This window comes from Anser cygnoides, chromosome 1 (genome assembly GCF_040182565.1).
Source record: "Anser cygnoides isolate HZ-2024a breed goose chromosome 1, Taihu_goose_T2T_genome, whole genome shotgun sequence".
Classification (NCBI taxonomy): Eukaryota; Metazoa; Chordata; class Aves; order Anseriformes; family Anatidae; genus Anser; species Anser cygnoides.
The window spans coordinates 75,236,119-75,263,237 of record NC_089873.1 but is presented as its reverse complement, the minus strand read 5'-3'; the positions used below and the strand labels follow the sequence as shown (position 1 = coordinate 75,263,237).

Below are 27,119 nucleotides of genomic sequence, written 5' to 3'. Positions count from 1 at the left end.
TTTCTACATCTTTTTTTTTTTGTCTGAATGGACAAGTCAGCGGGAAGAACTTTTGAAAGATGGGCTGCAGCTGTCTTCTTCATCAAGGGGGGGCCTAGATACATGGTGATCCATGTAGACCTAGCAAAGCAGCGCTCTCAGGTTTCTGGCTTTGGTACAGGTGATGCGCAGGCAAACCAAATGTGTCCGACTCATATGTAGGTTTCATCAACTGTTTTTTTTTGGTATTTCCCTGCCACTGGACATGATCAAGTTGTTCACCTTCTCCCTTCCACAGGAGAAAAATGAATTACACCCTCTAATACCTTTAGAAGGCTCAGGGCCAAGTTCTGCAGCCACGCAGGAAAGAGGCTGAAGTCCTGTATGTGTCTGCAGAGCACTTGCGAAACCAGAAGCACAACCAAGAGTGGCATGACATAGGAAATGCCTGTATTCTTGCTCTGGTACGATGGGAACAGTGGCTCCCTTATAAAGCAAGGCCATGTGGGAGAACAGGAAAATGCATTATCAGAACTTGTTATTAGTGGGAGTACTGCTGATTCCTTGAATTGTTCTTCAGTTGTTATTTCTATATGAGGGCCAGGTGTATGGGGGTGTGTGCATACGAGGTGTGCTTTGGGAACGTACAGAGTTTTGTGGGGGGAGATGGGCATGAAACCAAATGCAGCTCTGGTACAGAATTTACTAGTGTTGTACTACAGAAGACTGGCTACTTCATGGACTTCTGACAACATTTCGGAGGAAAAAAGTGCCTGTCTACCATGTGTGCTTGGGACTGCTGTTCTTTTAGTGTTGTCACACTGTATTGTGAATGAGGAAAGAAACAAGATGAATTGCTAATTGAAGCACTGAGAGACCTAGTAATTAGAGATCAATTTCCCAATTTTTAATTCTTCGTATTTCCTCTGCCTGCTGGTATGAAACTGGATTTGTCTAAAGGTTGCAACAGCATCTCCAACTGTACCTTCTTTTTGGTTTTGCTCTCTACATTTCTAGGCTGTGGCAGGCAGTCCTGCATAAATAAGAAGGTACTCTAGGTCTTTTCTGATTTGCTGTAATGTTGTGCTTATCTGCTTAGAAAATACAGTTAAGTTTTCACTTTGACCTTTAGATGAAAGATTTGGGATTAAATTCTCAGTCACTAGGAATTCATGGCAGCTGGAAATCTGTTTTCAGCCCACTTTCCTTTATCCCATTTAGCTCATGCAGAACTATCAGTTCTCGTCTATGGTGTGGAGCTAAACACAGGAATCAGTCCCTTAATAGCATTAAACCAGTCAGTCCCTTAATAGCATTAAACCAGACTAGCTTAATTAGTTTGGCTGTCTACTGTCTCATTCTGGGATTTCATGGAGGACTGCAGAATCACTGTTTTCTTTCCGAAAGAGTTAACAACTGTAAGTGATACCTGAAGGAGATGTCCAGGGAAAGTGATAGCTGTGGGGAGCTTTCCCTCTTTAATCTGTGATAAAACAGGGAGCGCAGAGCATCAGCACTGCCTAGCGGAGGTAACTCTTGTAACAGATGAGCATTTTGGACCCTGGTCTGGCTAACTAGCTGTCCAAGGACAAATGAGTTCATTTCCTTCTGCCTTGGTTCCCTCTGCCAGGTAGAAAGAAAAATGACGATCTGCCTTAGAAAGTGCTCCAAGGACCATGAGTTAAAGTTGTAATGTAGCATGATGATTTTATCTGCTGTTGGTTGTTCTATTATTAAATGCGAAGAAAACTTGCTCTGTGAGTCACCCCCAAGAAGCGGACTAGTAAACAGTGCAGTACTGTGGAAGAATGACAGTATCTTGCTATTATTTTTTGGCATCTCAGAAGTTGCAGGGGTGCATGTTTCCTGCATTTGTATTTCTGTTTATTCCAGTCTCCAGCAGGGACCAAGCACACAGACAATGAAGTTCCGGATGCATCTCTGGTTTCATTTTTGAGCGCAGTCAGTACTGCGTGGTGCAACTTCCCTCGCGCACAGTGTGTGTGCTTCGTGCTGCCCTGCACGGGAGCTGCAGCTTCAGCACAGAGCCGAGCCTTGGGGGCAGCCTCAGCTCCTGGTAAATTGCATCCCACTTGCCGTGAGATCTGCCAAGAGCTGCCGGAAAATTACTGAAGGAGAGAATAGTAAGTTTGGGAAAGGGACTCTTATGGGTGCAGTTTTGATTATTTTTTTCATCTGTAAGACTTCCTGCATTCATGCGGATTGTTTTTGCTGAGACAGTGTCTCTTCTGATGCTAGTGAGCAAAAATGGCTCTTGAAAAGTCTGGTACTGAATGAGGAAGTAAAAGTAAGTTTTAAACTGGGTGGACAACGCATGTTCTCCTTTTTTTCTCTTATTTTTTAATTCAGGTTTTCTGAAGGCAGAAATATTATCATTGGCATTCAGAATTGTTTTTTATTCCCTGCTTTGTCTGATCTACTTAGAAAACTGTTCCTAGGAAATGTGTTTGTGCTAATGCGGAGTAGGGCTTTTGTGTTTTTCAAACAGGGAATTCAACAGTTGAAACAACTTGGTAACGTCAGTAAGTGCCTTGCATATATTCTATGGTCAGTTTGGATGTCAGAGACTGCTGTTCACTTGTTAATGCTTTATATCATATGTAAGGGATATCTGGGAACCGGACTGTGTGAAGGCTCAAGGAGAAGTGAATTGATCTGGCCCACCTAGAGAATTAATTGTTTTATCTGTCATTGTTGCATTGCAACATTATGCGATAGCCTAGTTCTTGGCTGAACTAAAATTCACGTGTTTGTACCTCAGCAAGTGGCACAGGAGAAAGACAACACCCGTTGACTTTAAAATGGACAAGTATATGTACCTGTGATGTCTCAGTAAAAGACAATGAAGGACCAAATTAAGCCATTTCATTTGAACAATTAAATAATTAAATAATTAAATAATACTTTCATTTGAATAATTAAAGCTGAATTTTATTTTAAAATTCCATTGTGAAATGCCACTACAATCTATATTCAAGCAGTTGTCTCCTACAATGATCACTTCTCCAAGTAGTGGTAAATAATTCATGCAGGAGGCTGGAGAAAATAGCACATCAGTAACAGGCATGGACAGCAAATTTAAGTGATGATCTGCAAAGGTTAGTTGCAGCAAACATGGAGGCTTGTGGTTAAGAATCAAATCTCCCATCCCTTCCTATTTCTCATTAATCAGCTAAATTCAGGGAGGAGTCCAAACCCTGTCATGTTCCATTTCATGCTCTTTCTGGAGAAGGTTTTCTTTTGAAAGGCTACTGCCTTGGATCAAGCCTCACAGCAATGAGCCTTGCCACATGAGGGGCTGCTTGAGAACACTAATTATTAGTAATAAGTAATGAGTCTATTAAATGCTAAGGAGCTGCAGTTCTCAGGCCCTGAAATGGCTGTTGGAAATCAGTGTGGATAAATGTGAGGAGGGGGAAAGTAACAATACAAGCTCTACACGGGTAAACGATGGGCTCAGAGCGGAGTGTTGCTATTTAGGAATAAGATCTTGGGGATATAATGGAGCCTTCCATTAAAGTGTCAGCTCAGCAGTGATCAAAACAGCAAATGACATAAGGAATTAGGAGGAAAGGAGTGCAGAATAGCACAGTGAACATTACAGGGCACCTTCCTAAATCTGCATGGTTCTCCTTCCCAGCAGTAAAAAAAGCATGTGGTAGCACTGGAGAGGGTTCAAAAAAGGGCACCTGGGATGACCGATGGGTCAGACTGGTTTCCCTGCAAAGGATGACTAAGACTTAGGCTGTGTTTCTTCCTCAGCTTTAGAAAGAGATGACTGTTGAGGGCGTAGGGTAGTAGTACAGTAACAGTGATGCGAAGAAGGTGAATCAATGGGTCTCCTTTTCACCATGTGTAGTGGGGAGCTTCAGGGGGAGCTAGCCCAGGTTCAGAGCGAGCAGAAGCGGGTGGTTCCCCATGCCAGGTGAAGCCACACTCTTCAACTCCTTGCAGCTGAATGGTGAGAGATAAACACCTTCAAGGGCTGGCTGGGAAGTTCGTGGGAAGTAATTTTATTGGCAGCATCTACTAGGACCCCACTGCTGCTTTAGGAAGGCCGAGCTGCAGGCTGTTGAAGCTCATGAGAGTGTTTTAGGGAAGTATCTTGTGTATGCTCTGTTTTTTGTTTGTGTTTTGTTTTTGTTTTTCACCTAAGCATCTGACTTTGGATGCTGTAAGGGTCTGGGTGTAAGATATTTTGTCTCACTCAGTATGGCCATTTTAACATTCTGACCAAGTAGGGTACACAGGACTGAGGCCGTGGAGTACGTTAGCTTTTGTTGTTGCAAATTCTCAATTTCAGACCCTTTCTTACAGGCTTCCAAGTGTTAAAAGAGTAGCTTTCTGATGTTTGGGTTCCTTGGCCAAAAGAGACCAAGGATGTGGCAGGCAGTATGCATTATTTTGATGTGTAAATATTCGAAGAAAGTGTAAGAGAGACACAAGCTAAGTATTGCAGCAAAGCTGAGTTGGTATAAGCTGTGGTTTACATGGACTATTACATAAGGCTTATCAGTGTGACTTCCCAAGGCATAACAGATGTCAGAAACCTAATTTAAAAGTAAGTTGGACTTAAGTTTCTCTGTATTAATTACTTTTTCCCTCCCAGTTTATTCCATCTGGACAGTCTTGTCTCAGATTGTTCAGTTGCTCCTCAGGCACTAAATGACTCAATTTCTCCTAAGTATCTTACATTACCAACCATGTTTCTGGACACAGCATTCAGTTTTGCAGCCACTATAGTGAAAGATTCTTGTGACCCTTCTTCCCTAATGGTTTGCTGGGTATTTGTTTTATATCGGTTTGTTTTCCAAGACTGATATGCAAAAGCATTTAATTGCCATTTTCTACCAATAGTTTCGACTTGGCAAAATCTGTGATAAAATATGTTCATAATGCACTTTGGCTGGAGCTTTTAATGAATACTGAGCCTGCAGAGTGGCACTGTGCTTTTTGGAGTATAAAGCTATCAGAGAAATGCCACTTTGGGGATCATCTCTGGGCAGTGTGAATAGCAATTGCAGAAACTCTCTTGCTCCACTGTGCTTATAGGGCTGGGTAGTCCTTGTATCTAACTGCAAGCACCTGCCTTAGCAGCTCAGACTGTCTTTTTGGTAACAGCATGAAGGAGTAGCTGAAAAATGCAAGCTGGGGCTAGACCCTCATTTAAATGCTCTGGATTGCTCTTTAAAGGTGCCTGTCCATAGCTACTGACTACATAGGGAGCCTTGAGAGACATAACTCCTAATTTAGGTGTCTCAGGTAGACAGTAGGAGTCCTCTCCTGTGTGACCCTGCCACGTGAGGCACCTTGCTTTCTTTTAAAAAGGAACTAAACCTGCCTCCTCTCTCCTTCAGTGGCCCTGCAGCACTGAACCTCAGCAAGCAGAGAGTGTTTCCCTTCCACAAGGAGGTGGCACTATTGATTAGTGGCACTATTGGTTAGTCTATCTTCCTTGGAGCCCCACTTCCACCAGCAGCTGGGAACGCATTGTTCAGAGGAGTGTAAAAAGCTTTCCTGGTGCTCATATTGCTGTCTGCTCTGCTCTGGTTTTCATGGAGATTAGGACTATCAGGAGGGATGAGACCTCTGGCCCGTGCTAGTGCAGATGCTGCCGTGATAGTCCAGGATTCAGAGACACAATCCGTCTGTAGTCCTCTCACCTCTGCAGGCCATCGTTTATACATACAGTTGCAGTATATAACTCTGCTTTCTTCTGCACTGAAGTTAACTTACCTTTGGTTTAATGAGGAGTCATCCTATGTTTTTGCATCTGTTTTTAAAAGAGACCACTCAGGTACTACTGTCCCTAACTTTTACACTTTGCCAAGCTGAAGCATCCTAGTTTTCTTAGTCCTGTAGGCTTGAACAAATAACCTTTACATGAACATGAAGACTACAAAAGCAAGCACTTAAAAGTGAACATTTCTTACACTGTAAGATGCCTGTAGAGCCTGGCTTTAACTTTTGTGCTGTGTAGGCAGCATGGCACAGCCTTATGCATGAAAATTTATACATGTGGTTAAAAATTCAGACTTGTCATTGCTTGCACTGTGGTTGGATTTGAGGCTTTGAGAAAAGTAGGAGATAATCTTGCCAACCTCTTATTTGTGAACTTCTGTTTGATGGGACTTCTTTGGAGGGTTATATGGCCTCTGCCCTGCTCCCACAGCTCCGTTCTCTGGCTTCTGCTGTCCTTCTGAACGACTCCTAGCCATCTTGGAAAACCTCACCCACAGTTTGGGGTTTGTTGGCTATGTATGAAGTACAAATCCTGGAGACACTATGCAACAGCTTGTGCTTCTAACATGAAGTTGGGGTTGTATACCCAGAAGTATGCCATTCTTTTTCCACAAATATGCCAGATGGTCTAGTAGGGGAAACTGTTTATATTTATAAGCTTGTCTCTAATTTAACTACCACATTCTTGATTTAATAATTCTTAAGTATTGTTCATTTTTATAGCATATGTGTATTGACACCAAGAAAACTGATAGCTTTTTCTTTTCGGTTTAAATAGGATTTTACTAATCTAATTCAAATGAAACTGTTGGAATTAAGGCAAGTTTTAGTACTAAAGGGCTTTTTTCCCCCTGTAGTCTGATTATTAGCAGAAAAAATGAAGGTATTTTCAGATTGTTTTTAGAAGTAATCCATAGGTCATAAAAATAGTAATTAAAAAAAACAACCCTTCAGTTTGTTTTCTTCCTAGCACTCACTTTGATCTTTTCATGTATTCTTTACTCGTGTTTCCTTTCCCCTTTATCTTTTAACAGTTTACCAGGAGTGAAAAATACAATGGATCCAGACATCTTAAATGTGTTTACACAGCCTGCTGCCCTTAATCAGTTCCTTGTTGAGAATGTCATCACTCCAGGTACATATTTTGTGAGCCAGGACAGAAAAAGGTCCAAGGAATGACCTGAATTGCTAAGCAGAAAACTTGCAGTACAAATGAATTGTTTATTTTTCAGCAGCATTCCCATGGCTTTATCAGCAACAAGTAAACTCCGTGTGTGTGGTTAATTTAGCATCTGACTCTCTCAAGGCAGATCAAGAAGTGACACAACTTCTAGCTGATCCTTTAACTGAGATTTAAATTTTATACATGCACAAGTGTTTTTTTTCTTTGTTTCCAGAATTGTCCCTATAGATTTTATTGATTTGAATTATATTGAAACTTAATTTCTGACAGCAGTCGTAATAGTCCGGTAAGCCATTTTCTTCCTCACAGAGAATCAGTTAAAATAAAAAATGACAGTTTCTACATATGTCAGTTAGTGATACTGGATAATGTAAAACCAATGGCAGATTTTCTAGAAAACTTGAGTCATGTCTGATAATTGTAATGGATCTTGTTTGCTTCCTTTCATAGGAGAGAAGAAGAAACTTATAAAACCCACTGCAAGCAACAATCCCAAATTGGAGGAGTTAAAACTGGTACCGTTTCTTTTGCTATAGCATTTAACCCTCAGTTTGGGTTGCTATCATCTGCTGCATGGCTGGTCAGCCATGTAAATTACCTGGCTCCTTGGCCCTGGTCCCACCCTCTCTGAGGACGTGGACATGTCCTGGTGCTGGCACTTGATCTGTGCACGAGGGAGCCAGGGCTTTTGCCAAGTGCAACGCCAAGATTTTGAGTGCTGATATCGCACCAGAGTGGTCACTGCTGTGTGTGAAATGGAGGGTAGGTTTAAAATCTGAGTTCCTTGCATAATCTCTCTTGTAACCTGGGACATATGGATGCGTTGCACCAGAAGTACCTGGTTGCGACTTCGCTGTATCAGTAGCGTAATAGCAACAGGAATCCAACTGGGACAGCTGGCTGTGATTGAAAGCAAATCTACGTCAACACTTGCTGTGACTAATGGGAGATGTTTGAATACATGCAGGTTGGCTCTCCTGATCCCATGATAACAGGCTGTGGGATTGCTGTGCTGCTTGGCAGCAGTCTTTTCTCTTGTCCTCTGCCTCCTGTCTGCTGGCTGCCAGTGACTGCCAGCTTGGGGCAAGCTGTGGTGCAGCCTGAAGGGGATAAGACAGAGCAGAGAAAGAAGGGATGAGGGTATGCAAATCACCACTGGAATTCAGGAGTAAAGCCTTCAAGCAGTTGTGCAGTTCATTGTCTGCTTGAGGTAGCTGTGAAGGATGAATCCTGTTTCACAGGAAAGTGCTTTATTTCCAAGCAATTTTGAAAATTCCCCCTGTGCATTCAATCACTGTGTTTTTCTAATGCTATAGCCCAGGGGAAGGCTAGCATACTGAAATTTCCTGGAAGAAAAGTGGCACGTCTCTTTTCAGACCGACACTTCTTGCTTTATGGAGATACTGAAAATGTTATGAATATTGCAAAAACAAGCTTAAGCTTTGTGCTGATGTGTGTGTTATATGGCATTCATAAATCCATAAATATGTATGCTTCTATATTATGTTTTCTTAAACCTTCATGCATATTTGATCAAAAAGATTTAATTTTTGTGTCAGGCTTTCACAATGTTTTTATATGAAAGAGAAAATCTGAAAGGTAGTGCTGCAAAATGCAATTATGTTGTCTACAGAGACACTGAATTTGTTCTTTTCAGATTGCCAAAAATGAAGATATTTCCTCACTATATGAAGATTTCTGTGAGCTTCAGTGCTTAATCCATTTCCTCTCAGAGACTCCTGAAAGAGTGTTTTTCCTTGTCTAACTTCCTCTCTGTGAAAGATGGGGAGGTAGAAATTGGGACCCAAAGGAGGGAATCCTCTGGGTGCCCACCAGTGCCACTGCTAGCCTTCTTGATCTGAAGAGTTTGTGGCTCCTTCAGAGAAGAGGTTGGAGTGGGGGGGACATGGAGTTACCTTCAAGGGAAGAAAAAGGGAAGCAAAGGAACTCACTTGGGAAAATAACTATTTTGCATTGCATTTTTATTTTGAAGGGCTTTTGGGAACTAGGAAATGTGAAATGGCTCGCTGTGGTGACTATAAATATTGACCAGCATGTAAAAGAGAATATGGTTACATTTAGAAGCCAGTAGAAAATGTCTTTAAATATTCCTTTTCTGATTTACTCATTTTTAGACACAACTCTGCTCTACAGCTGAGTAGAGCCCCAATAACTGGGCTTGAAAGAATTGTCTGAGCTGTAGGCTGTGGCCATGGCTGTGAAGAGCTGAGATAGCCAACAAGGAATCTCAGACATCCATGTCTAGCAGTACTTTCTGCTTTTCTGACTTCCACCTGCCTGTACTGTGACACTTGGGGTACAGGTTTATCCCTTGCACATCTACAGCATCACCAGATCTTAACCTGCAAGCTGAGGAGCACAGCTTTCTGCTTTAGAAGACGGTGTATACTTCTTAGTTGAGGAAGTATGCTACACATGCTCACATACTTTGTCAGCTCCTCGGTTCAGGGAAGTGCTTGAGCTAGGCCTTTTTTTTTTTTTTTTTCTCAAGCAGTTTCAAGCATCTCAGAGATTTATATTTTATTTTTACAAACCATTTCTTATATTTTTGTTACTGTTGGCTAACTTACAGGGATTTGCTATGAATTGTCTTCTGCTTACAGCAAGTAAGGAGGGTGTTGTCAGTACAACAAACTCCAAATATTCATTTGCAGTGATAACAATATCAATAGGAGCAATATCCGTCCCTTTGAAAGAGGTTCTTATTAACAGCCGCCTGGTGCTGCTGCTTTTCAGTTCTGCTTCCGCAAATCCTCTTCCCTTTATATTAGCATGTGTGGGTAAAGAAGGTACTTGGAGAAATACTGAGAAGCTCTTTTGGTCTCCTGCTTGCAGGAAACAACTCACAGAATGAGTGAAGCCTCTTTTCCTACAAACATTTTCTGTATGTGAATTCTCTCATGTCTAATATAGGCAGAGGGTGGAAAGTCTACTCTGAAGCCTTTTCCCTAATAGAATTGGTAATAGGGTCTGCTTCTCTATCTGTGTATCTATTTCTACAAAATTCGTAGGAATATAACTTGAGGTGTATACCGCGCTTAAAAATTTGCCTCAAATTGGCCAACGAGCCTGGTGTTATTAGGGAGAACTAACTGCCACTTAACTTTCCTTTTCTTTATAAAAGAACCAAGAAGCACAAAGGAAGTAGAGGTTGAAGGCAAAATGAGATGTGAGATAAGGGATGAAAGAAAGAGGTGAAACACAGCATAGCACTGAGGACTTGTCCAAACAACAAGAGCCTAATTCTCAGCTGCTTTGTTTTCCTCCACAGTTATTGATTGACTGGATTAACACAACTCTGAAACAGGAGCACATAGTAGTTAAAAGTCTGGAAGAAGATCTGTACGATGGGCTGGTACTTCATCATCTCTTGGGTAAGCTGCCTCTTTGACTTGAGCTTCCAAATCAATCTTGGAGGAACTTTTTGAAGAAAGAATAAACATCCTCTTGAATGGAAAAAGCTATGAACAAGTTGTGATAATGGTAATTCTGAACAAATGCCTGATGATCCACTATTGTTTTATACAATTATTTTTCTTCTCAGAAAGTCTTTTTGGCTGCTAGTTAACATAATAAAAAAGTTAACTTGGAAGTGTGAAATTACAGTCCTTCTGAAGAGAGGGAGGAGTTCATAAGCCGAGAGTACAAAGGTGACTTGTGATGCTACCAGAAACATTGGATGGGATCATGGGATCAGCACTACAATTTATATGTTTTCCAGCTTGGAAAAAAAAAAAGAAAAGAAAAAAAAAAAGAAGGAAGGAAGGAAAAGGTTCCAGGTTTAATACACTGAGCTGGAACTGGTGAAAATCTAAGAGGCTCTGTCTGTATACTACAATGTGCTTTCATATGTGCTTTTTATATGTGCCCTCTTGGAACGGCCTTTTGAACCATTTCTGTTTCTCCATCTCTCCTGTTTCTGCTTTATTTTTCTTTCTACTTTCACTCTCTTTGGGGATGCCTTTCAAGTCATATCTCCTTTTTCCCAAGGCTGAAGAGAGCAGTGTGAATTGGATTGGCTTATTTTCATAGTTTTCTTGCCTGAGCTGGGATTTCTTCAATATATGTGAGTTGGTATGGCCTTTGTGCAGTATCCCAAGGAAAGATTCACTTGTCAGATTCCTGTAGCTTCCACTAGGAAAAGGAGCAATGTGGAGTGTGATGTGTGGATGGGGGATGCTGCTGTAAGGAATGGGCTGAGTGCTTCCCCATGAGTAGAGCTTCACTGATTTTACTGAGGCTTTCAGAGAGTTCAGGAGTTTAACAAGGCATATGCCTGTGGGTCATGGGTCTGTGACATGGAAGCTATTAAATGGTATTGGGATTTAAAAAAAGACTTTGTGTGCTTTATTATGACTTTATATATATATATATTTGTGGTTTTTTTTTTTCTCTGTGGTGGTGTTAAATGCTTCCTTATTCATATGGGCTCTCTGTCAAAGAAAAACTAGGATCTCTCAAGCTGGATGTTGACAAGATCGCATTAACAGAAAAAAAACAGCGGCAGAAACTCTCTGTGATTCTGGAAGCTATGGATAAGTGTTTGCAACTGGATGAAAGTCAGCTGAAATGGAGTGTGGAATGTAGGTTCCGAAGTGAAATGGGACAAAATTATTCATCCCAGGGCTTCCCTGGCTATACAACTGCTATGAGGCAAAGGGGTGCCAGAGCGGTAATTAAATGATCTGTTTGCAATTACTATTTGAATCACAAGTGAGACAGGAATATCTGATGCTGACTGGGTGCAACTCCATCCTCTGAGATTGTGGCTTAACAGCCCTCAACATACTTGTGTATGTCTCACAGAAAGGACTTTTAATTTGTGTTATTGCTGAATCATCATATGATATAAACCCCAACTTGATGTCCTGCCTGTGCTATAGCCCTTGATGACTCTGGGATGCTCTGCACAGGGATATTACTTAGGGTATTATGATGAGGTTTAATTGTTTTGCACACTAACTGTTGTTTCCTTTCTTTACATGGAATAGCTATCTTAACAAAGGACTTACTGAGCACCCTGCATCTTCTGGTCACAATAGCAAAGCACTTCCAACCCAGTCTGGCTATTCCTCCAAATGTTCAAGTGGAAACAATCATCATTGAGGTAATTATGGTTTTAATACTTGTCACTGAAGATCCTAGAGACCATTCACAAGACTTAGTTTGCTTAGAATTAGGGAGATATGTGTGTGCAGCTGTAAAAGAGAGACTTTTATTTTCTGTGAACTATGCCTTTTAATTTAATGACAAGACCATCATTTTGTGCTCAGTTCAGATGCTGTAACTTTAAAAGGATGGAAACACTATGCCATTTTTTCTCCTTGATCCAAAAATGGACAGTTCAAACTGAAAACAGCTGTTGATCTCTGTAAAGAAAAAATAAAAAAAGAGGAGGAAATTTTGCTGGTTTTATCTCTAAGTGTTTTAAAATAGAAGCCTGCACTCTTTGATCATGACATTGGTTTAATGCCGAGGATTTATTTCTGTAGTGGAAGGGAGTCTTTACTGTCCATTAGGGTCGCATTTTGATGTTTTTCTCTACAAGCTGAGATCTACATGCTTTCTTCCTCTATTGTGTTTCTTAAAGGCAGCTCTGGGACTTCAAGAGAACATCAGATAGACCACAATTTGGGATACAATTGCAAAAATTAGCACAGCTGTGTCACAGTTTTAACAGTACAGTTGCAATTCAGTCATGTTGGAAGCCCTGCACACTGTATGGCATTACCTAACACTTTGCCTCTTCAGAGGATCATAATTGGAACTGGGACCATGTATGCACTTAAGCTGTGTATTTCACTTCAGGAGGTTTCAAAGTGTCCAGCAAGGACAGCCTCTTCTGGGACCCCATCCCAGCCTACCACTTAGGCACAAATAGACCCTCTAATTTCTAATTGGAGTCTAATTGCTTGCTGCTGTGCCACAGTCAGATGCTCCTGTCATGTGGATCCATCCCATCAGTGAAAAGTCAGACTCTTTGTAAAGGAGCCCTCCCTCTAGTGCCTTGTGTGGCTGCAAGTGCCCCAGCTGTGCAGAAATCAGGAGGGATTATCTATGAAACCACGGCGTCGGCAATGGATATTAGACCTGAGAGATAGAGAGAGAGAGAGAAGAGTAGCTACGGAAATGATGGGGTTATGGTTATGAGCTGGTTCTTCATAGGAGAAATTAATGCACCCAATGGAACAGTAATTGTTAGGTGAAAAGTGAGGAAAGCTCATGAAGCATAGGTTTGGAAGAGGGGATTGAGAATGTCTTAGGGCAGGAAGGGAAAATTGTTGAAGGTGATATATACAGAGGGAAAAAGGTACGAGGTCATAAACACATTGTGCCCAAAGAAAGGCAATGAAGCTGGTGAAGGATCTAGAAAACAAGTCTTATGAGGAGTGGCTGAGGGAGCTGGGGTTGTTTAGTTTGGAGAAAAGAAGGCTCGGGGAGACCTTATTCTACTTTACAATTACCTTAAAGGAGGTTGTAGCAAGGGGGAGATCGGGCTCTTCTTTCAAGCACCAAGTGATAAGATGAGGGGAAATGGTCTCAAGTTGCACCATGGGTGGTTTAAGTTGGATATTAGGAGAAATTTCTTTACTGAAAGGGTTGTGTGGCACTGGAATAGGGAAGTGGTTGAGTCACCATCCCTGGAGGTCTACAAGAAATGCTTAGATGTAGAACTTAGTAGCATAGTTTAGTGGTGGACTTTAGTACTAGGTTAAGGGTTGCACTAGACGATCTTGGAGGTCTTTTCCAACCTGAATGCTACTATGATTCTGTGATTCTGTAAACAAAGGCCCAAAGTACCTCCAGAAATAGTGAGAATCACCATCTTAAATCTAAGCAACCCACCTAACCTAAGTCCTCTGCAAGAGGATTTGTTGATGGGTGGCAGGATATGGAGCAAGGTCGTCACAAGACAGAGGTGAGCATCTCTGGTGCTGTAAAACTGAACACTTAATGCAGGGAGGCTCGCAAAATAAATCAGTGCCTGCCCTGAACAGCTTATTACATTCGTCAAGGCTCCAAGTGAACGCGTCAGTCTCAACTTCACCAGCTGAGGGGCCTCATGCTTTTCCTTTGGCTTCCTCTGCTGGGGAAACAGGTCATTTCTGGTTGAAGAGTGAAGAGAGCAGAAGGGAGCAGCAACCTCTGAAAGTGCCTATACTAATTGTACTGGACTTTTTAAATAAATGCTCTCTGGTAATCATTTAAGACAGCAAACAGTTTGTGGAAGTGTGTTTAATGCTTTCAGTTTTTTTTGTGTAACTAAACCAAAAACACTTATTTTTTGTTTAACAGAACACCTCCAAAGGATTAAAGATGACAAGTGCAGTGGAATATATCACAGGAAGCAAGTAAGAAGGAATATATCTGGTTTGTACACTGTCAATCGGAAAGGAAATACTGTGGGTATTTTCCCCCTTAGAAAAAATAGCTGGGATCACGATGATGACAAAAATCATGAAACCAGACATGCATATATGTATGTGAACTTTCTGGTTTCTTTCTTTTTTTTTCTTTTTTTTTTTTTTTCTCTTCAGATTGGGTATTAGGTTATAATACCCTCCTCTTCTACTCTTTATTTAAACTTCTGTAAGAGAATGTATATAAGTATTTCTGAGGTTGTTATTGCCATGGACTATAGTAACATATAGTAATACACATCTAGTACTGTAAATTTTTATGTCCCCAAATAAACAGGAAATTTTATAAAGCCACAGTAGTTTAAATCTACTATTAATTCATTGCTATTGTGTCCATAATTCAAGATAAATGAGTCAGTTTTTTCCTTATTTTACTGTTGAAGAAATAAGGTTTGAACTTGCTGAGTTTGTGAGGTGCTGTGATTATTAAAGGAGTTGAGTAGTAGGATACCGTTTATACACTGAGAAAATATGGAGATCATTCCAAGAACTAGAAACAGATTTTTCTACTATCATCTTTTATATGTTAGAACATCTTCAAATTCTAACATCATGAGCAGCTTATTGAAAGAGGTTATTACAGATTGTGCTTATAAAATAAATGTTTATTAGGCCAGTTAAAAACTCATACACTTCCAGGTGCCTACACAGATATATAGTGTGTTTGAAAATGTCTGTTGGAAAGCTACTCTAACATAAAGTTAATGGCACTTTGTACTGTATCTCCTGTTTTACAAGACGCCTGATAGTCCAGATAAGCTTTCTTTATGAATAAGATTAATTCTGCTGAATGCTTTTTCTAATTCTTTTTTTATTGCACGTCTAGAGAGAATTTAGAAGAGCAGTCAAGTAAGTATTGGCATTGCCAAATTCAGTGTTGCTCTATTATGCTTATTATGTCTGAGATTCTGATCCATTTTTACCTCATGAAAAAATCAGTGTCTTCCCACTACATTTAGTGAAGATTCATGGATTTCTCCTAGCACTTTTTTCCAATTGTCTCCTGTTAAGGTCTGTTGAGATCAGCACAACAGTTTGGAAATGGGGTGGTTGCTTTGCCCATGGGTTGCAGGCAAAATATGCATGGGTTGTGAGACAGGGAATGATACAGTGGGTTGATGATCCAGCAGAGAAGCCCCGAGTAAGGGACAAATTATGCCTTGAATTAAAAGAAATAATCAGTGTGCACTGATCACATTGTCTCTGTTGGAACTACTTATGAGCAGAGTGCCATGAGGATTGTGCTTCTCATTGCCTGTAAATAGTTCCAATGTCATTTCCTTTCTCCAGCTTGCAGATGAGATTCTGGAATTTGCTGGTGGGAGGCAGCTCAGTAGAACAAGCAGCCTCCACAGAGATTTTACCCTTAGGGCTTTTGAGGGGCGTGAAACACCTGAGGTGAAAAATGTCCACAGCATGTAGGAGGTATGGGCACTGCTTAAGCTTCGGTGTGAGGCTTTTGGTTTGTATTCCATGAGCTGCTCCTCCTTTCTGGAAAGGAGCACATTTCATCCCCAATGAATCAGTGCAACCATTTAATTCTCTGCTGTGCCCTTTATGTTAACATTTTAATCCTTTGCAGAGGTGCAAAATGTATCATTTAGTATGTATTTATCACTTATTCTGCTAAGTGGCCTCTAGTGTGGGCTGAAATAGTGAAAAAAAGCATAATTAGGTATTTCTTCCAGTAGGCTGATTCTGCTGGAAAGAGAAATCTGAAATTCACTCTTCAGAATGCTGTCTCTATTTTTAAAGCAGCTTGCTTAACAAAGAGCAAAGTCCCAGAGCATGGCTCCAGAAGAGGGCTCTCTAGTTGGCGAGACTGTTGCAAGCTGCAGACTGTGGCTCAGAGCTGCAATGGATCCACCTGCTTCTTAACAGCGCTCCTGCAGCAACACCCTAACAGGGAGGGAGGGCAAACCCAGTGAAGCTCCTTCACAGCAGGGGTTTCTCTGTTTCTGGCTTTTAGGAGGAATCTTCCTTAAGCAAAGCTGTGCTTGCTTTCCTGCACTGTAGAAACCCATTCCCCAATTAGTTTTGCCGCTAGAACTGGTGCAGCACAGATCTTGAGAATCTCTGCAGGTGAAAATGGGAGAGCTGAATGAAGCAAATTGTTTTTTACTGATGTAATCAGGCTAAAATGAAGCCTCTACTACTGTCCTGTGTTAAATCCAAAAGCAGGATTTTTCCCCTTCTCCCTACAATTTTTTTTTCTTCCCTGGCTTATAAGGCATGATCACCTTTTTCGTCAAGCCTTCTTAAACCTCTGGTCTGACAGTTGTTCCAAATAATACCAATTAATGTTGTTTTGATACAGCGGATGATGCCTTTGATGAAATATTTAGCCGTGCTCCAGATAGACTGGATGATGTAAAAAAGGTAATTTATTTATTCTTTAATAGACATTAAAATCTGTAGGGTAAAACATAATTCATAACTTCACTGAATAAAATTCTCCTTCTTTCCCCTCTCTCCTCCCCTTATTTTTTTCTTTAGGTATTTTTGCAATTCGTCAACCAGCATGTTGGAAAATTAGGATTAAATGTGAAAGACATGGAATCTCAGGTAGCCTGCTCTGAGCTTTATGTCAACATGTTTTGTCATTCGAGTGTTTCCTGTTACCATTATGTTTCCTCCTTTTCGTTGTAGCAATTTTAAACTTGGCGACATCACAATTATATCTAGCTTTGGGTTAGCATGTCAGGCTTCAGTCTCTGAAGTTTCTGAAGCTAATAAGTAGTGGTAAAATATAATGTTGTATTGAATACTGCATGGTCCTTGTAATGCTACAGGGAGTAATTTTCAGAGTCCTGCTTTTCAGAGTACATTTTTCAGAGAACTCCTGAATACTCTTTCTGTCAGGATGGAAATGAGGCTTGTTCTGACAATTACACTGAAAGCCAGGTTGGTTGCTGGTGTTTAGTGATCCTTAATGCTGGATTTGCTTTAGGGTAGGAAGGCCTGATTTTCATTAAATTTCAAAACCCCATCTTCTGAACATCAAGCTTCTTTAAAGCTTCTTTAGAGTCCATGAAGTTGCAGAAGTGCTCGTTGGGCACCTGAGGATCACCTTCCCAAGTCCCATAAACATACCTATGCTGTCATTGGGGAGCGAGCAAACGTGAACTCGGGGACATCCCCGGTGGCATTTTCTTTCTCTGCTTCTGCAGACACATGCACTGTAATGGCAGAAGAAATCAGCCATCATGTCCTGCTTTGCTCCAGTCACTCAGCCCCTGGATGCAGTGTCAGTCCCTGTGATTTACACTGCATAGATGAGGAGTGGAGCCATGCTCCATTGCTCTTCTGGGTTTTTCTGGTGGGCAGCTGTGAGGAAGGAAGTTCTGAGAGGGTTTTGTCATAAATCTCAGCCCCTAGGCATAAGTGTAGTCATGTGTTTGCTGCTTGTGGTCGTCTGAAGTCTTTTCACATCTGGAACAATTTGTTTTAATAGCTGTCCTTTTGCAAGGTCGTATTTTTACTAATATGAGCTTAGCAGCATTACGTAAGTACATATGAAGCTCACCGTCTAAGAGGTCAAGGAAGCTGAGTCATTGGACTGTCTGGTTGCCAGAGTACCATTGCAATTCCTTTATCACTAGAATGGCATTTATCTGAGGAATTTACTAAAAGCCCACATAATAAATAATATTCAGATTGTTCCTCTTCTAGTTTGCAGATGGAGTTATCTTACTTCTGTTAATTGGACAACTGGAGGGTTACTTTCTGAATTTAAGGGATTTCTTCCTGACTCCAGCCAGCACCACAGAGATGGTAAGTTGTTATTTAATCACTTAGAGCTTGAAGCTTCAAACATCTTGTGTATTTATTGCTTCCATATGCCAGTGAAGGGCCCTATGTCTTACTGTTACTCCTGCTGCATATAAAGTCATATGCGTGCATGGTATTTGCTGGTAGTTCTTTGGGACAATCCAAAAGCAGGCACTAGGTGCTGTTGAAGTACTTTGGGACAGGTTGTTTTCTCCTTCAAAAACTAATTATTGTCTCATGTGAGGCAAACTATTGTTACTTGCATTTATTTAGGTAGATACATGCTTCTGAAGCCTTCCAGTGAAAACCAGAGTCTCTCTGTGGCAGGGAACTGATGTGCTATCCTCCTACAAGTCTGTCCTACAATTGACATCTTTAACCAGATGACGTATTGTGCAAAACAGAACTGGATCCATATAGCTTTCCTTACGCCATCCTAAAAATATACCTTAATTGAGACATGACATTTTGAAAGTCCCCTCTGTGCTTCAGAAGCTCTTGAGAATCTTTTCCTCCCCCAAGGCTGGGAGCTATAATCTACCCAGCCAGCTTTGCCTGGCTCCATTCTCAGCCTCCAACAGGCATATTTTATCAGTGCTTCCAAAGAAAAAAGGGGATCAACCAGAAGGTAGTGGATGCTGGGATGCTGCTGTGAAAGCCTCATCCACAGATCCATGATATTGAAATATTTTGGGATATTTGAGATCTTTTCAAGTTGTCTGTTGTGTGGCTAGGATCACAGAGGAGACAAAAACTCAGTTGCTGACCATGTTGGATCACTGGCACTTCTAGGAAGCTGACCAATGATGACCATTAGTTGATGGTTTTGTATGCCTGCACACCATAAAATCAGTGAAAACTGCGGAACTTTTTTCCCATGAGTCACTGGATAGCTCAGAAAAATATCAGACCCTGGCTGGCTTTTCTGGATTGTGTGAATTTAGATCTCTGAAGGCGAAATGTGTCAAATCCTTTCTGTTTGAGAGCTGGCTGAGATGGGAATCTCTCCTCTGATGTGATTTGCATTTGGGGTTTCCCACACAAATGAATCTTTCTCTTGATTCCCAGTCTAACCACAATTAATCACCCTGGGCACTATTTATCTGTGATGAAAATTCTCAGGGGTCCCTTACTAAATAATAAATACTTCTGTGGAGCTTTTTATTAAAACATTTAAAAGCACAACTGTCTGAGACCTAGGTTCAGATTTTGTCAAAAAGTCATTGTTGTAAGCTGATGACTGTTAAAGGTATTAGGAAAATTTAGATTTTATATCTAAGATGATTCGGAACAGGAAAACATATTTCAAAGGATTGAGTCAAATAAAATCAAAGCACTTGCCTGCATTTGTTTTCCTTCCCTTTCTCTTTCTCTGCCCTGTTTTCAAAATTGTGTGCTCTGGTTCATTGAATTAGAAGTAAACTTTTAACGTTTCTAGTAACTTCATTCAGAGGAAGTTGATTATTGTTTTTTCATTTAATATTTTGTAGGTAATCTTTTTCTTTTTGGATTAGCCCTATTCAGGCCGTACAGATCTCTTTCAAGAAATGAGATGTCCTGAAATGTTAGGTACAAACCAGAGCTCAGACCTTCTAGTTCTTACATTGTTGCATGTGCTGTTCACTGGCCCCAGAGAAGGGGATACAATGGAATTGTGTACTGGTTCAATACAATACTACACATTCTAGCAATGTTACTTTAAAGTATTGGACTTGCAGTTGAACATTTTGCCGAAGTGATATTTACCATTTATTTCTCCCGTTTGTTCAAAACAAAAAAAAGGCAGGATGACAATATAGCTAAAAATATTGTACTACCATGGTTCAACTGTCATTTGTACATAAAATGTCTTTCAATTCCCATGTGGCATCTTCCTCCCTATCATTTTTGATGTTAATTGGTACAGTAAAATGTGAAAATATAACCTTTGCTAAGATTTAAAATATGTTATTTGTGTTATAAAAATGGTGACAACCACGCACGCCATTGAGATCAGTGTGGTGCATCAACTTTCACTCAAGCTGGAAGCTTGAAGCTCGAAGCTGATACGTACACCTCGTGAATCACAAGGAGAGGGAACTGGGATTAAAGCAATGGTACTGAAGAGGAAAACAAAAACAAAAAATGGAAAGGGCAAAGAGGACATTAGAGGGACTGGAGAGCTGAGGAAAGAAGGAGCCAAAATCCTGGAGGTGACTGGCCTGCAGGTGCAAGAAGTCCATGTTGTGAGTGGGTAGATTTGGTGCAAGTTTTCTGGGTGTTTGTTACAAACAATGAGAATTATAAGAAATTGCAAATAATGTCTAGACCTGTATTCTCTTGTTGATAGAAAAGCATATGTCCTGAGACAAAGGAAATAATCATGAAATATGTCAGGCTGGAACCAGGGGTGAACATTGGTAAGGAGATGAAACCTGGGAGGGCCCCTGTGTTTATTAAAACTGCGGACTTGGTTTATTTTGTCTAAAGAGTCCTGGAGTTGAAGTACCCTGAACGTCCCAATCTCTGTCAGATTGTAAATCCTAGAGAATTTGCCAGCTCTTTTGAGTCTGGAAATGCAGCTGGATGGAACAGCTTATTTTTCTAGGTTGCCTTTCTTAGGTAGTTATCAGTATTTCTGTCTGAAGGTTTATTTTGAAATCTGCATGTTATCTTTCCTTGTAAATCTCATATGCTTACAAGGGGAAAAATGTGACCCTTTCACCTGTGCCGATTAAATAAGAAAACATTTTATTTATTCATTCTGATCAGAAAATTGTTTAGATGTGTATGAGCCTAAGCTCTCCTGTGTGCTGACTATGAAAGGAAGAAAACAAGCTTGAGTTCAAACTGTCAGTCTCAGTTACTTGTATATCACAGAACCTGGTAAAACAGAAATCTATTACTTCACTTCAAAGCACACAGTTTTTCTTGGCTTATGCACGTGGGACCCCAGTGCTTGTTGTCAGAAGGTAATAGGGAACAGCATGGCAGCATTTTATGATGTACCTCCTGAAGGATAAATTGCTTGGTAGCTTAAGGAATGTATGAAGAAACAATTTGAAGTTCTTACGCGTACTTCATTAGAGCAAGGGAGCCTGCTAATTATCATCCAAATAAACAGCTGCCCTTAAGCTAGTAAGAAGCTAGTAAATGGGATATTATATAAATGGGATATTATATCATTTTAAAATATCATTCATAATTACTGTATACGCCTTTGGTGCTACTCTTATGTGGGGACGTGAAAGAAAAACAAGAGAGAAAAAAATAATCAGGAAAAGAACCCCAACCTTTATTCATAGAGGTATGCTTGATTTCTCTTGAGTAATATTAAGGATATCATCACTACTGTTATCATGCATATACATCTTCATACATTAAAGCAGAAACTTCTACCTCATAAATGTAGCTGATCAGAAGATTTCTAATCTTTGTAATTCTTAATGAAATATAGACATCTTTTTACTTCATTTATATATAAATATATATATAGTTCCAAATGCAGTAAGCATATGGACATTTTTTTGTATTATTTTAATTTTTAAAAATAAGTAGAAATAAATTCCATGCATCTATTAGATCCAGTTATGAACCTAGCCTCTTTTCCCCATGGAAACATCAGTTAGCACAAGGCTTTCACATGCAAGGTCTATTTTTAAATAAATGGATTGTTCTTCCCACCTCATGGGATACATTTTGTTGGAGATGGATTTTACATCTGATTTTGTGTGATAATTGATAGAAACCCTGAAGAGCACCTCCATCAAAACTAAAGAAGTGAGTACGCATTTATGAATCAGTATCTTACTCCAGCTATTAGAGAAATGCTTTTGAAAACATCCTGGGCACTGTGTTGCTAGATGGAAAGTACTTTCTGTTATATTGATCTCTCCCTTTCTCATCCACAGCTTCACAACGTTAACCTTGCATTGGATTTGCTGACAGATGGAGGTCTTCTAAATTTTTCTGTGAACTCTGAAGGTGAGTCATGACACACAGACTTGTCTGGAATAGAGTTGCTAACATCCTGGCTTGCAAAAGTTAGAGTAATTGAAGAAAGTAGGTTCTGCAGTGTGGCACTCATGCATTTTATTATATGACTGCCCAATAGCTCCTCATTCAGAATGAATAATAATAAAGCTGAAAATTGTTTTTGAACAATTTTTATTCCTACGCTAAAAATGTTGCATTGTTATAACTTTAGTAACTTTACACTAAACTTAAACCATTTAATAAGTCAGTATTTTTTACAGATTTAGAACAGTGACAGTTCTTAGTGAAAGTGCAGCAGCTGAGCTGGAGGGAAAGCCATTTTCCTATCTCAAAAAAAGTTTTAGTGATTTAAAAACAAACTTGTTTCATATGGGAAGACACATTTCAGAAGATGTCCTGAGAATCAGAAAGAATGACTGCTCTACCTAAAGCTAGAATAGCTGGTAGGTCATGGGGAAAATCCTCAGCTAGTGACTGAATTTAATATGATTTAGAGGTACTTATTACAGCTACATTATTTACTGTTAAAGGATCTCATCTGCTGGTGTTTCATTGCTAGTGTTTCTTCTGGTGATTTACAACAATGTAAGAAGAACAGTAAGCTCTCTAAAGCAGTTATCGTCTTCCTTTGTAATTATTAAACACAAGAGCAGGTTGCCTAGCAAGAACATGGAAGCTGAAAACTAAAAAAAAAAAAAAACCTACAGCAGCAAAACATGATAGAAACATTACAAGCAAAAAATAGTGTAAGGTAATTCCCAACATGAGTCATGCCACAGAAGAATCATAAAAAAAAAAGATGTAAAGTCCTATTAAATTATCTACTCTGTCCTCTTGTTCTGAGCTAGGTAAGAATTATTTCTCACTATGCATTATTTATCCTGTCTTCCAGCAAGATAGTGCAGCAAAAGGTCCCTTTTCCTTATGTTCATGTAATACATAAATAAATTGCTAACTCTGTGGTTCCTGTTTTGCTTTATGTTGCAATTAGACCGTCTACGTTCGTGTTATAACTAGGCAAATGTGGAAGATTCTTGGGCAGTTGCAGCCTCCTCCTCTTCCAGGGATTGCTAACACTTCCCATCTGTTTTTTTTTTTTGTTTGTTTGTTTGTTTCTTGTGCATCCACAGATATTGTGAAAGGAGATATGAAGTCTACAATGAGGATTCTGTATTGCTTGTATTCCAAATACAAGACTAAAGAAACATGAAGAGCAAGACCAAGAACTTGGATGCTCTGTTTGCCGCTGTGCATGCACTTGTGTTTGACACTTGCTGTATTAATATTGTATATTCAAATATGTGTTTCTGCAAGGTTTCACACACCCTGAATAACTGGAAGTTAGTGCATGTTCAGGGCCAGTGAATTGTGTAGTTCTGTGTCTGTAGCTCTTTATCTCTCTCTCTTGTTCGTTCAAGACTCCATAATGCCGCAAAGTGTAACACATGCTTATAAAAGATTCTGGATTCTTTGCTTCTGGAAATGAATATGGAAGATGTTATTACACCCCCCCCCCCTTGTGTTTCTGCTTCTGGTTTGCTCTGGAAACACAAGAAGGGGAAAACCAACCATGGCATCTCCAGGAAGATTACAGATACTATGAAAGTTCAGGTTCAAAAACTTATTTACACAGGTGGCCAGCTGTTCTCAGACAGGAGACTGCGGATTGGACACCAGATGAATAGGTAGCCAAAATGAAATCGGAACTTACCTTTAATGACATAATTGAAGTCTTTGATAAAAGTTCCATCACTTGCTCACTCGAATCTGGAAAAGGGACCTAGGATCACATGCCGATGTGAGACTGTAGTAACAGAAGGGTCACCTGCACAGCTATGGAAAGATGCCCTGATTTTCTTGCTAAGCTAAGGCCAAACTGGCCAGCTTCAGGCTGCTGCAGCCCTAGTGTAACATGCAGATAGCGAAAATGTGGATGTCAAGCATGTTACAGGAGAGACTGACATGACTGCATTTCCCTCCAGACAGAGGTGGACAGACCCTGGCTTGGCTTACTCTGCGGCTGGTAGAAGAGGGAAGCATTGATGGAAGTAACAAAGCTCAGTTTCTGCCACTTCTGACAGCATAGTCGTGATGCGGGGGCTCTCAAACTCTTGTGGGACTTTCTTAGCTGCATTTGTCCAGCAAACATCCTGACGCAACCCAGCAGGCCCCCCTGGATGCAGCTAGCTAAACACAATTCATGTCAATTGTCACCCTTGCTCTTTCTCTGAGGTTTTAAATCTGAGCTCCTTCAAAACCTTCATCTGCTCCCTTGACCTTAAAATTATGTCATGTTTGTGTTACATAAAGCTTGGGATGTGATTAAAAAACAAAAAGTTTTGATATTATTTTGGCTTCCATCTAAACTGATTTAATTTCCTGCAGTCAGTGGCTCTGACACTTGATCTCTGATCCGATCCTCTATCTGTGTATTAACAGGACACCAAGGCACGCTGAGTGCAAGTGATGACATTAACAGATGAGAATTTGTTGTCTAGTTCTTGATCACCCAGCCAAAGAAAGATCCTTAGATAGCAATGATGATAAGTCCTCAAGTCCTGCCTTTGAAAATGGTAATAATGCACAGCTGCTAAAGGAAAGCATTCTGCAGACTGCTGTGAGCATAATCCCTTTTGCACCGATAACTACCTTGTTATATTTTTGCAGAGAAAATCCAAATGTGTGATGCAAATGAACTGCAAGATCAAATTGCTTCCCTAACACAAGTTAGTTGTATGTGACATTTTGAAAGACTTAAATCAGAAATACTTGTTCTTTCATGTGCAAGTCTCCATACGTATCTTGCTTTATTCCTTAATGGGCTCAAACAGTTTACTGGGAGACTTTTAAAGTTTGTTCTGGCTTCACAGATCCCCGCTGCCATTGCTCTAATATCGTAAGCAGGTTGTGCAATATGTCATTATTGAGCAGGTAAAATTGGGCTGTCTCTGGTGGAGGGTAGGGGTGAGGGAGCAGGAGAGCAATTGGCAGAGATATGGTAGCAGTGCAGCCTTTTCCACCAAGTCTGTTAACCTGAATTTCATCCCTGTTGCTTGTGACCAGAAGTCATTTCCAGTGTGTGGCTTTTTTTATAGCCTCTGGACTATGCCTTGGGTAAAGGTGGCATGGGGGGAGGATTAGCTGGTGCTGCCTGGTTGGGAGGTTATCACATCAAGGAAACGTTGATTTTTCTCTGTGTGCTCTGAGTTTTGTGGCCCACTCCTCTGGTGTAAGTAAATCTGGTGTTTGCACTTCTGCAGATTCTTGTCAGGGGAACCAAATCTGGTTCTTGATATTTAATAAAAGAAAGGGTTGTATTCCCTTCCCAACATCATTTTGTCTAACCCTGTTATAAACAAGTCATTCTTTAGAAAACAGCTAATGTGCTTGAATAAAAAGTACAGCAAGACCAAATAAGAATGTTTTAATCTGTTTTTCTATTCTGTGAGCCAATTTATAACATGCTTGATGTCTCTGAACACTTTGATAAAGAGCCTGTGTTTGATTCCTAAATCATGCTACAGAATTTTACTAATCCATCGTATAGGCACCCACTCCATAAACCAGTGAAGAATATACAAGCACATTACATTTGAGATACAGTCACAGATTTGGCATGGTTTGAATAGTAAATATAAACTAACAGAGCTAAGAAGAATATTCCAACAGTATGAAACTGGGGAAAATGGAAATACATATTATTGTTCTCAGATGTTACTTTTGCCTTACATCAAGATACCGTGTTTCCCTTTCCTGTTTGAAGTGTAAGTTAATGAAAAGCAAAGCTGCTTACTGTTTAAGCTTGCAAATTAACTATATTTTGAATAAACTAAGCTTTGAGCAAGTTTTTCATTAACATATAATTAAGTTTGCAATATTCATGTTTAAATGCCAGACAGTAAATCATTTCTGATGGAAAAGCATGGTGGACTATTAAGGTGTTGAGGTTTTCATTTATTGTGTCTGTAGCTAGGTAAGCAAGTTTACCTGCACTGGCTGTTCATTTTTCCAGTGGGGTCATTGACTTACTGTATCAAAGTTTTTCTGAGAAAGAAAATACAGTCTGTTTCTCTCTTAAATGGCCAGTATGTTGTCCAGGAATTTTGGAGCCAGAGAAAAGCCCCACAGCAGCTTCTGTTGTCCTTTTCTCAAATGGAAGTGACTTGTGGCCGGGTAGCAAGGCCATGACTTGGAAGAGATCTGAAGTGTTTCTGACTCCTGCTTAATTTCATTTTTCTGTTGTCCTGTATTTCCAAAACACTCTGCCTTTTAAATATGAAGGTGTCTTTGCAGAGGTGAGGTGGCAAAGGTCTGTAGAAAGAAGAGCAGGTGCAGGGGGCAGAGTTACCATGATGACTTTAAGGGAGGTGGAAGATGCACAACAGCTTTAATTACAGGGTCAGTGTAAGGAATGGTCTAGCAATTTGTGTTACTAAGGGATTTGAAGGGTTAACATTGAGGCCTGAGTCTAGGTAATAAGAAAACAAAGGGGGTTTTAGAGAAAACTGCAGACTACTGCATGGGATGTTGCGAGAGTTTCTGAAATCCGGCCCAAAGGCTACCAAATAAGAGGAAGGGGGAGCTGAAGGACAACTGAAGGACAAAAGCGAGGGAGGAAAACCACCAGCCTTCAGCCCGAGCAACCCCAAGAGACCACCAGAGACCGATACGCAGGCGTCCCTGGGAGGGTTTCAGATTCGGGAAACCAATTATAATAACCCTGCCTCTTATAGAAGTAGTAATGAATATGTATTAGCCTAGTAGCATAAAAACCAGCCGCCTTACGTAACAGGTGTGCATCCTGGTGGAGCAGAGACTCCCGGCGCACCCAGCGCTGTTTGCTTGCCTCTATTCATTTAATAAATTGTGAACTTTGATTGTAATCCTATTTGGGACTCAGTCATTTATAACAGTCAGGTACTGGTGGCAGACCTGGGAAAGCAAACTGGAGACTGCAAACTGGGCTTGTGTGGCATAATAACCACATGTACACCAGAGTAAGTTTA

At 40.3% G+C, this 27,119-nt stretch overlaps 1 protein-coding gene across 2 annotated transcripts; it reads left to right on the top strand.

Moving 5' to 3' along the window:
* The first annotated feature begins 141 nt into the window (after positions 1 to 141).
* Positions 142 to 27,001, top strand: PARVG (parvin gamma). 2 transcript variants are annotated; one of them, XM_013184606.3, is made up of 13 exons: positions 142 to 2,123; positions 6,777 to 6,877; positions 7,376 to 7,440; positions 10,218 to 10,320; positions 11,389 to 11,529; positions 11,938 to 12,053; positions 14,243 to 14,298; positions 15,194 to 15,216; positions 16,685 to 16,746; positions 16,864 to 16,932; positions 18,040 to 18,141; positions 22,029 to 22,101; positions 23,244 to 27,001. In XM_013184606.3, the coding sequence occupies exons 2-13, from the start codon at positions 6,799 to 6,801 to the stop codon at positions 23,321 to 23,323; spliced, it is 969 nt and encodes a 322-aa protein (XP_013040060.1). In that variant the 5' UTR covers positions 142 to 2,123; positions 6,777 to 6,798; the 3' UTR covers positions 23,324 to 27,001. The 2 variants fall into 2 exon arrangements, with proteins under 2 accessions (XP_013040060.1, XP_013040062.1); XM_013184608.3 differs by lacking the exon at positions 11,389 to 11,529.
* The last annotated feature ends 118 nt before the right edge of the window (positions 27,002 to 27,119 follow it).

Excerpts from the sequence above, each read along its gene's own strand:
- PARVG (XM_013184606.3), top strand. The coding sequence starts at position 6,799 with ATGGATCCAGACATCTTAAATGTGTTTACACAGCCTGCTGCCCTTAAT. Across the intron at positions 15,217-16,684 it reads GAATTTAGAAGAGCAGTCAA|CGGATGATGCCTTTGATGAA; the intron begins GTAAGTATTGGC and ends GTTTTGATACAG. Across the intron at positions 16,933-18,039 it reads TGAAAGACATGGAATCTCAG|TTTGCAGATGGAGTTATCTT; the intron begins GTAGCCTGCTCT and ends TTCCTCTTCTAG.